Source organism: Urocitellus parryii, chromosome 11 (assembly GCF_045843805.1).
Source record: "Urocitellus parryii isolate mUroPar1 chromosome 11, mUroPar1.hap1, whole genome shotgun sequence".
NCBI classification, from domain to species: Eukaryota; Metazoa; Chordata; class Mammalia; order Rodentia; family Sciuridae; genus Urocitellus; species Urocitellus parryii.
This window is the reverse complement of record NC_135541.1, coordinates 12231988-12241804: the sequence shown is the minus strand read 5'-3', so window position 1 is coordinate 12241804 and position 9817 is coordinate 12231988. Positions and strand designations below refer to the sequence as shown.

The 9817-nt window shown below is 54.3% G+C and overlaps 2 protein-coding genes across 3 annotated transcripts in view; one reads left to right on the top strand and one right to left on the bottom strand.

The window, feature by feature from the left end:
* Positions 1 to 4384: 4384 nt before the first annotated feature.
* On the top strand, positions 4385 to 7894 carry Pla2g2e (phospholipase A2 group IIE). Its single transcript, XM_026400821.2, has 4 exons — positions 4385 to 4424; positions 5187 to 5325; positions 5508 to 5614; positions 7752 to 7894. The coding sequence occupies exons 1-4, from the start codon at positions 4385 to 4387 to the stop codon at positions 7892 to 7894; spliced, it is 429 nt and encodes a 142-aa protein (XP_026256606.1).
* The window catches only part of Otud3 (OTU deubiquitinase 3), a 29736-nt gene continuing 26691 nt past the window's right edge, over positions 6773 to 9817 (bottom strand). Inside the window, exons 8-9 of one of the 2 annotated variants that reach the window (XR_013342153.1) lie at positions 7739 to 7830; positions 6773 to 7268 (exon numbers count right to left, since the gene is read on the bottom strand). The gene's annotated coding sequence lies outside the window, so the exon portion shown is untranslated. The remainder of the gene's footprint in view (positions 7269 to 7738; positions 7831 to 9817) is intronic. The other variant, XR_003301866.2, reaches the window with a different exon arrangement.

Here is a 9817-nt window from a genome sequence, read left to right as displayed (position 1 = left end):
AGGAAAAGAGTCCCAGGAGGAAGACTGATTGGCTGGCGGGGTCATGTGCCTCATTGTGATGGGCAGCTCTGATCATAGACACTAAGTGATGATATCAAGGGGACAGGGGATGCCCTGCAGAGGAAAGGAAAGGTATTCATAGGACTGGGCCTCAGCGCCCACAGCTCCTGTTCTATGTCCCTCCTGACCATCAGCTGAACCCTACTTACCCTTCAGGGTCCCAGCTCTGGGGACAGCCCTGCTTGCTGCTCCACAGCTCTCTTTGAAGGCTGTCCAAGCAGAATTAATTGTCCCCTCCTCTGTGACTCCCCAAATGCTCTACGCCACACCCCTGCTACAGACGCGCACGCATTAACCTGTCTGTGCCCACCGGGATCAGCAGGGAGCCCTTCCATCTGTCCATCGACACAGTGTTGGAAACATAAATGTCTGCTAAGCTGAACCTGTTGGAGTCTTTTCTCTCTGAGCAAGGATGTGGGAACCATTAATTCGCACCTATTTTGGGCATCTCCAGGCAACTCAAGGTGTTTGCTGCTGCTCACGCCGCTCCCTCTGACTTCTGGCAGCTCCTTTGTGCAGATTTCTGAGAGCCCCTGAGCTCCTTGCTTCAGTTCTGTTTGTTCTTACATCTTACCTTGCTGGTTTTCCTCCCGTGGTTGTCGTTTCTCTCTGTGTAAGGGAGTCCAGTTCCTTCAATGGTTTTGTTTGTGTTCTGGCTGGTAGGGGACATCCTGGGGCATTCTTGGTATGGTGACTTCCTGGATGTCAATTGCATGTCCTCCAACAACTTGGAACAGCAAAATTCATATCCCTGGATGAAGATTCCGGGGCTTAGAGAGAATATCTCCAGAGTCGCCTGAATCTATTGAAGGTCTTCCGGATGTTTCTCTTGGGGGTAGTTCTAGCTTCGCGATTTTATCGAATTAGTTTAGATTTGTTTTTCGTCCCCGACCTCAAAAGACCGGGCCTTTCTCCTCATCCTACCTCTGATTTAAAAGGCACTTCTGGATATGCTGAAGGTGGTTCCAGAAATGCGCTGGGTTCTGGCACACGGGGGAGAGGGACACACTCCAATGGCTTCTGCAGCACCTATTTGCCCTCCTAACAGAATCCAGAGTTTTGCTTGGGGAGTCTCCCTTCCCTTATGGCACAGCCAACTGGGCAGTTGGGTGACATATTCCCCTTCCCTGGAACCAAGGGTGAGCCTCAAAGGACAAGCCAATCCATCGTACCCTCTTTGCAACAAAGATTGGTCCATGTTGTTCCTATAAAACAAAGTTGAGGGCTTTGAGGGAATGACCGTGGGAAGATTTGCCTCTTCTACTTCCCCCCACGGGAATGAGGAAGCAGGAGGCCCTTGTGGCACATGCAGACACCTTGAAACCACACAAGAAGTCCCCTGAGAAGGAGCAGGAGAGGAAGAACTGCAAAGGAAACAGAGCCAGAGCCATGATCCAGCCATGCCTGAAAGCTCCCGGACCTCCAGAATCTTCAAAGACTCCAGCCAATAGAGAACCAGGCCTGGTTTCGCTCTCCAGCACATAGTTTACTGACTGGATGAGCAATCAGTCCTTCCAGGAATAAGGTGATCCCCCACTTTGTTCAAAGAGGTCTATAGGATCCCTAAAGTTCTGAGGGAAGAAACAGAGGCTATGAGAAGAAGGGACGATCCTCCACCCACCTCCACCTGGTCTCCATGCCAACCACCCCAACACCCACCCTCATCCCTAATCCCTCACTCCTCACTCCTCAGCATCACCCCTCAGTCCTCGTCACCTGTCACCCCTCTCTCCTCATCTGTCAAGTGGGGACAATGATCCTATCAAAATGCCAGGAGCCCTGGCCAGGCTGCCTGCTAGTCCCCAATGGGGATAAATGCTTTGAGCTCCCGGGACAGGCACTGCCTCCTGTGGCCGGGTAAGCAGGGAGGGAAGGAGGGGCCTGTATTTATGGGCTTCTCCCCTGGGCAAGGCCCTGCAGAGGGCTTTCCACGTTTCCCTTCCTTTCGGTCTGGCTCACACCCCTGCAAGGTCAGTCACTTGTCTCTGTTCTACGGAGGATGAAGCTGGGTTCAGGGAGGGGATGGGACTGGCCACGTTCACACAGCCCCAGAGCGGAGGAGCTGCCGCTCAGGCCCTGGTCTTGCTGACACTCCCTGCCACATGGTGCTGGTGGTGTGAAAGCCATACCAAGACCCTTCCCAAAACCAGGTCCCACCAACACTGCCACCTCGAACCTCAGCTGGGACAATGTCTGTCTGCCCGGAAGACAGCCGGGTTGTCGCCACCAGCCTCTGGCCCTCCACTCCCCCGTCTTCTGCCCCAGGTATAGACCAGCAGGGGCTTGCAGGGGCCCTGTCCTGGGCAGGCCAGGACTGGAAGTGGGTCATGAAAGCAATTGTCTCAGAAACCTGGCTCTTCCTGGGAACACCCCTCCTGCTGCCACGGAACAGCTGTGGGCCAAACCTCCCGGGGAATCAAAGCTAATTTTCGGTTAGCTTTTGAGGCAGCTCCTCAGTGACTCACTGTTTGGTCCCTTGTGACCCAGGCCAGGAGCCAGGGGCTGCTAGGGGCCCTTGTTAAAATCAAAAGGAAACGGTGAGCAAAAGGGAGCCCCCTTGTCAGCAGACCGTGACTCACGGCTGCTGGGCGCTTCTGGGCAGGTGGACTCACCTCTCTGGCTCACTGGCCCTCAGTCTTCCCTAGAGAGGGGCAAGAGAGCAGGCCGAGGTGTGGAGAGGCACAGGGGAGCTATTAGCAGGAAGTGAATGGGCAGGGCAGGAGGCAGGGCTGCAGCCTGTTTACTGCGCCTTACTCCTCTGTTAACAACCTTTAATCCCAAATCACAGCCCAGGATCTCTGCCACTCAGCCCTCTGCTCCTAATTGCCAAACCTCCCCAGATCTCCATCCCCAGCCAGTGAGTTTATCTGATTCCTTCCTGGGAGCTCCAGCCTTGCCCAGTTCCTCTGTCTTCTCTCCCAGAAAGGAGGCTGACCCCGGGCCCCACATGTGCACCTGCAGCCTGGATCCAGGTGGTTCAGCCCAGAGTCCCAGCATGACCTTCGTCACAAATCCTGGCCACTTCTGCCTCTGTGAACCCTTTCCTCCAGATAAAAACATACTAAAATGTTAAATTTTACAGCTGGGCATGGTGGCCCATGCCTATCATCCAAGCCACTCTGTGGGCTGCAGGAGGATCCCAAGTTCAAGGCCAGCCTCAGCAACTTAGCAAGGCTCTGTCTCCAAACAAAAATGAAAAAGGGCTGGGGATATGGCTCAGTAGCAAAGTGCCCCTGAATTCAATCCCCAGGACCAAAAAAAAAAAAAAAAAAAAAGTTAAAATTTAACAATCATGTTAATATGAAGATAAATATAATCCAGGCTGAGTTGTACTCATTCTTCTGATTTTTTTAAGAAACTGAAACATTTTGTTGAAGGATCTCAAAACTGGTATGGGTGTTAGTTAAGCTCTGTATCCCCTTCACCTGGAGGATGCGTTGGCTCTGGGTGAGTCCTTTGGGCTGCCTGGACCCAAATTCTGACTCACCAGGTACTTAGGCCTGAGCCTCGGTTCCCTCCTCTGTAAGATGGGAGTGGTCAGTAGAAGTACACAGGATGCGGGCTCAGCTGATCTTGCTTGTGAGGGGCTCAGCAGGGTGCCCAAGGTTCCATGAGGGCCACTGCCTAGTCACATTGGAGTTTCCTGTCCTCCCACAAAGGAGGCCAGGGTGGGATGCCTTCTACCCCGTCATCTACACAGGAAAACTGAGGATCCAAGCAAGGTAAAGCCTCTGCCCCGGCCACGTAATAAGTGGCAGAACCAGGACTCCCAGGCCAGGGCCAGCAGCTCCCGGCCCTGAACGTTGATGGAAGTGGATGGTCAAGTTATCCCAGTCGCACGCAGGTCGGGAGCGGGGAAGGCCTGGGGAGGGCGTCTTGCCTCCATTCACCCAGACCCGGCACGTGGCACTCCTGCTGTGAGAGCTCGAGTTTCTCCCCCTCTCTGGGTCTCAGTCACCGAATCGATAAAACAGGACGAGGGAAAGATGTCAAGAAAGAAAAGCCCAGCCCCAGGCCCTGGGTACCAGGGGCACCAGGACAGTGGCTAGGAAAGGGGAGGTGACGGAGGACATGAGGGGGAGAGCCACTACATCCCCTGCTTCCTGGGCTGTGGGCCCAGCTGGCCCCTCCTCTGGGGACTTGGCCAGAGTCTCAGACCTGAAGGCTCGTTGCATCACTGGGCACTCAGGGGTTAATGACGGGGAGTGGACAGAACTGGGTATTTAACTGACTGGGAGGTGCCCTGAATTCAGAGCGCCCCTGCTCACTCCCTTCCACTCTCAGGCTCCTCTGCCCCCTGCTCACCTCTTCCGAGACCCCCAAGATGAACCCTCCCCATCTTCTGGCCTTCCTTTGCCTCCTGGGTAAGTGAACTCGTGACCTGTGACAGTCCTCCTTCCCGGCCCCCCTATCTGGCAACCGGGAGCCTGCTGGATGCCCCTGAGCTTGGTTCTCCAGAGGGCACCATGGGTACCAACGACTGGGGACCCCCTCTTCCTGCCACCAGGGGATAAGCCAGTTCTGCCCCAGCCAGCAGTGGCTGGAGGAGATGGGGGAGTAGGGGGGAGAGTGCAGCCCGAGGAGGGGTGGGAGCACGGACAGGGGTTGGCAGGGACCCCAGCAGCACCTCGGGCTCCTCCCTGTACTGGCTCCATTTTTGGCTCCAACCTGCCTCGGTGGGCACCGCGCCATGGCTGCATGGGGAGGATCTGGAGGAATTCAGGGGGGTCCCTTGAGGGAGTTAGGAATCATGTCCGGTGGTGTCTGTGAGACCTCAGGGGACAGAACGCTCTCGGAGGATACCGGAGCTAACAGCTGGGGGGACAATGAAGGTCTTTGGGAGAGAGGTGAAAAGCCAATGGGGGTCCCCAGAAGGGTGAGTGAGGGATATTCCTGGGGTGGTGGAGGAGAGTGGGGGTGTGTGGCTGACGTGAAGGAGTGGGGTCGATAGGATTACGACGCAAAGGATGCCACTGGAGGGGTCCCTACTTAGTATCATTGTTGTTATTGGTGACGGGGTGCTTTGGGGAGAGAAGCTTCACTAGACAAATGTTGAGCTGTCTGGAATCAGATTTGAGTGACATGAGGGGTGGGCCCTGGGTGACAGGCTCCCTCCTCCTCCACAGTGGCCATGGCCAGCGGGAACCTGGTCCAGTTTGGGGTGATGATCGAGAGGATGACAGGGAAGTCAGCTCTGCAGTACAATGACTACGGCTGCTACTGTGGCATCGGTGGGTCCCACTGGCCAGTGGACCAGACAGACTGGTGAGGAGGTGGCCAGCAAGGGGAACCCTCTGGGAGGAGCACCCTGGGAGGGGGAAGGATCTGGGGGCACTGAGAGACCAGCAACTGACCCTCTCCTCCGAGCTCCTTTGGGCTGTGCCCCAGCCTTCCCTGTCCAGTCTGGCCTGGCTCACAGGCCCCTCCAGTTGACCATGACCCCACAGGTGCTGCCACGCCCATGACTGTTGCTATGGGCGTCTGGAGAAGCTGGGCTGTGAACCCAAACTGGAAAAGTACCTTTTCTCTATCGGCCAGCAAGACATCTTCTGTGGTGAGTGGACAGACCCGGAGCCATCCACATGTTATGGGGAGGGGCAGCTTGAGACTGGATCCCCCTCCTGATGTGACCTTCGGCCTTGTCAGGGGCAGATCCTGGACTGGAGGAATGGGGTTTCCCATTGCCAGTAGTGTGCAGAGACCTGTCCCTCTGTCTCCGTGCTCACCAGGCATCTGGGCTAGAGAAGCCAAGGTCCATTGGTGCAGCCCCAGTCCCTGCCTCAGCCCCAGGAACTTCCTCCCCACCCAGAGACTCCTCCCAGCTCCAGCCTCTGGGGAGGGTGCAGGAGGGGCCCAGCTGAGCCGCACCCAAATGAGCTGGACTCACACACCCATCTCAGGTCACCAGGATGGAGGCAGCTGGAGTTTTGATTTGGGACAGCAGACCCCATTCCCAAAGGCTGATTCCCCTTACTAGGGTTATCAGGCTGGGCCGGTTCTCTCCACTTTGTCACATCCAATGCCCTGGACGGTCCATCCCTCCTCTGGTCTCCAGCTGGGGAAGCAGCCTCAACTGAGACAGAGTGTAGGGGGGCAGGCGGATCAGAAGCCGGCCTTCCTGCTGTAAAGCCAGGATAGCCTGGAGGGAGGGCAGGGCCCCATGGATGTGGTGCAGAGATGGATCTGGAGTCCTCTCCTGCGAGAGGACTGTGCAGGTATCAAAGGCCTACCAGAGGGGAGGGACAGAGCCAGGCCAGCACCTCCAAGGCAGAGGTAGCTCAGAGTGTTCCTTCCGCGGTCCACTCAGGAGAGCAGCTGTGTAAGGTAAAGGTGGTGAGCGCCCCACCCCTGAGCTTCATGCAAGGCTGGGATAGTCCACTGTGAGAAGAGGGGAGGGGGCGGGGAGGGCTGGGCTCTGGGTTCTTCTCAGGGCTTCACCTTCTGCCCACCATGTGACTTTAGGCAGGTGACACAGCCCCTGGAAAACTCTGCATCCTCATCTAATAAGGAGGTAATCATACCCCCCTCCCTAGCTCAGCCCAGCTCCTGGAAGGAACCCCCCAAAAGAGGGTGTGAAAGAAAAGTGACCACAACATTCCGAGTGACCAAGAGAGCTTTATTGCAGCAGTGCAACAAAGAAAAAAGAAAGAAGGAAAGAGAGAGAGAGAAAAGAGGAGAGATGAAGAGGGAGAGAGCAAGAGCAAGAGAGAGACAGAGAGCGCGTGCAAGAAAGACAAAGAGAGCAATAGAGAGAGCAAGAGGGGGGTGCCTGGCAGGAGGAGTTTTTATAGCCCAAATCTAATGGGGCCTCTGGGTCTGCAAGCTGCCTTGTTGGCCCAAGGTGGGGGTTAAGTGTTCAGCCTTGAGGCAAACAGGTGATAAAGGACCAGATGGAGGGGGGGTTTGAGTGCGTGGGCTGTCTTGCAGCCAACATCTGTTCAGCCTGCCCTGCAGACAACACAGTTCAGCCTGCTCTGCACCCAACAGGGTGGCTGTCAAGATGCAGGCGTGGGCAGAATCCTGACGGGAAATAAAGGCTCATCTTTGGGTGAGGGGGAGGAGGCACCAGGACCCTTGTGGAGAGAGACGTATTTGTGGGGACAAAAAGGAGTCGGTGCAGAGAACAGGAGCCTTCTGCAGCTCGGGTGCCTGCAGAACTGATGCCAGCCGGCCTCAGGGACAGTGGTCTGGGAGGTCTGATTCCTAGGCTGGTGTGAAAAGAAAAATAGGTTCTGTCCTCTCCAGGGGGAGCAGGCAGGGGGCCCCAAGTAAGGCTTCCAGCCTGGACACAGGCCCCTCGTGGGCATGAACGGCCATCTAGAATTGACACTACCTCCCGTAGCTTCCCCGCTCCTCAGTGCACCATCACAGGAGGAAGGAGTTGACCAGAAATCCCTGGGCGGGGGCAGGTGAAAACCAGGCAGGAGGGGGCCAAGGGCCATGAGAGTGGGCCTGGGGGAGCAAGGAGGGACAGTGAGGGCCAACTTCTGGCCTTCACAGGGTCTCCCACGCTCTGCTCTTGACTCCCCCATTCTGGAACAGCCCCCTTGAGTGCAGGCTCCCATCAGAATGGGGCTGAGGATGAGGCTGAGAACAGGAACCCAAGAGCAGCCAGGAGCCATCCCAACCGTGTCCGAGAGCGGGAATCCCGCGCCTCCAACCTTAGTGCCTGACTTACCTATTTCATCCAGCCGGCAAGACCACCTGCCAGAGGCAGACCTGCGAGTGCGACAGGAGGGCTGCCCTCTGCTTCCGCCGCTATGTGAGCACCTACAACCGCAAATATGCCCATTACCCCAACAAGCTGTGCACGGGACCCACCCCGCCCTGCTAAACTCTGCTTGGCTGCAGCCCCGCCTCAGGCTGCTATAATCCCAGTCCTGAAGAAGTTTAGAAACCAAGGCCCTTCCTCTGGAAAATTCCGCCCCTTCCCCAGAGTTTCCACACTTCCCCCAGGAAGAGCCTCAGGAGCCATGGGCCTCTGCAGCACCCACAAGACTCAGTAACCCCACCCATTCTCTCTTCTGAATAAGTGAATATGCTCTCTTTAATTCTAGGATTCTCTGATTTGCAGATTTTGTCATGCTAGGTTTTGATTAGTCTACAATCCCGTTCTCTCATTTATTTGTTTGTTCATTCTTTCATATTTTGAGCACCTGCCATGCACCACCCTGGTGCTAAGCACTGGAATACGGTAGGAATGAATCTGACTTGGGGTCCCATCTGTAATGCCAATATTAAGTCCTTTTAATTTTCCACAGCAGTAAGATTCCATTATTCTCTTCTTCTAAAGTTCTACAATCTTCTCTGAGACAATAATGGCAATCTCCAAAAGGAATATTTCTGGCCATATGGCTTAATGTAAGAAGGATAAAAACTACCAACCTAAAAATATTGTCCCCACTGTCATCAGGCCTCAAAACGCCCCCACTGACAAAGACTGATTTAGATGGAAAAGTAGCTCCAGATCCATCTTATCTAACCCTCTTTTTTGACACCTGAGGGTCAGAGAAGGGACACTGTACCAGAGTATCCTTGCTCTTCTCCCTTAATTTTTTTCAACAAGTTGGCATCAGCTGCCAGTGTTGTGACATGGCCATGTTGACCAGACCCTGTAGTTGTTACCTTGGAAAGATCGCATATCTAGGGCAGGCCAACTGTGAGCATATGCAGCCTGTGATGCTCCTGAGAGAGCAGGAAGAGGAGAGGGTACAACATGGCAGGTCAACCAAAGGATTTCCACCAGAGAAACAGCCGGTTCTGAAAGCCACAAGCCTCAGTAGATTTAACTCTGGAAGGCAGATCTGCTGTCTCCACCAGCTGCCAGACACGGATGGAATCCTACAGGACCAGGATGAGCCTATTGAAGGAGACCAAGCATGTGCTGCATGGTGCAAAGCTGTGGCCCGTGCTGGATAAACTTCACTCCCTTTCCTCCTTCGCATGGTGTGTGTACACCCATGGGGACTTTGAGGAGCACAAGAAATCAAAGGGATGCATCCTCCTAGACTTTTAGACAACAAAGCTCTGAGCTAGAAAAAAAATAGCATGGGGACCAGTATGTGAGCTTTGCTGTTGTAATTGACCCAAAGTTGGAACCATCCAAAGATGGTGTCTTGATACAAGATTGGCTTTTGTGAGCCTGAGTCCGATTTGTCAGGTAACATGATCCTAAGGCGCCCCCTGGTGTCCAACTTGTTCAGATTACTAGGAAGAAACCCAAATTCGGTTCACACGGATTTCCCTTCACCCCCTGGGCAGTTCCTCAGGCTGGTGAAATTCCTAAACTTGCATTGTCAGAAATGAATATGCTAAGGAATCATCAGAGAAGGACTTCCCACCATCTTAGGGTATTGGTGTGTCTGCAGAAGTAAGAAAGTCGGGGAAAAGGAGCTGACTTGGGTAGAGTAGAAAGGTGACTTCTGAGCATAATGGGATGAGGACCTGGTAATCTTCCCATTGTAACTGTCCAAAAATGTGAGAACTGCAACTAAAGACAGATCCCAGTACAACCTGCTGTGACCCCAGGTGGTGAGCCCCTTGGTCATTCATGGCCAGGTCGTATCCTTTGTTTTTCCAGAGCTCAATAAACGTTCAATGAATGAATCGAGGAGAAGGTTTGGATTCCATCTGCACATGTGTGGATCTATAATGCACTTGGTTTCTAGTTGCAGACTTGTGAAAATGACTGAAAAAGGAAAATGAGAGCTCTGTACTGAAGTCAGAGGCTCCAGGTACACATCTATGTTCATCCTCT

Excerpts from the sequence above, each read along its gene's own strand:
- Pla2g2e (XM_026400821.2), top strand. The coding sequence starts at position 4,385 with ATGAACCCTCCCCATCTTCTGGCCTTCCTTTGCCTCCTGG. Across the intron at positions 4,425-5,186 it reads GGCCTTCCTTTGCCTCCTGG|TGGCCATGGCCAGCGGGAAC; the intron begins GTAAGTGAACTC and ends CCTCCTCCACAG. Across the intron at positions 5,326-5,507 it reads CCAGTGGACCAGACAGACTG|GTGCTGCCACGCCCATGACT; the intron begins GTGAGGAGGTGG and ends ATGACCCCACAG.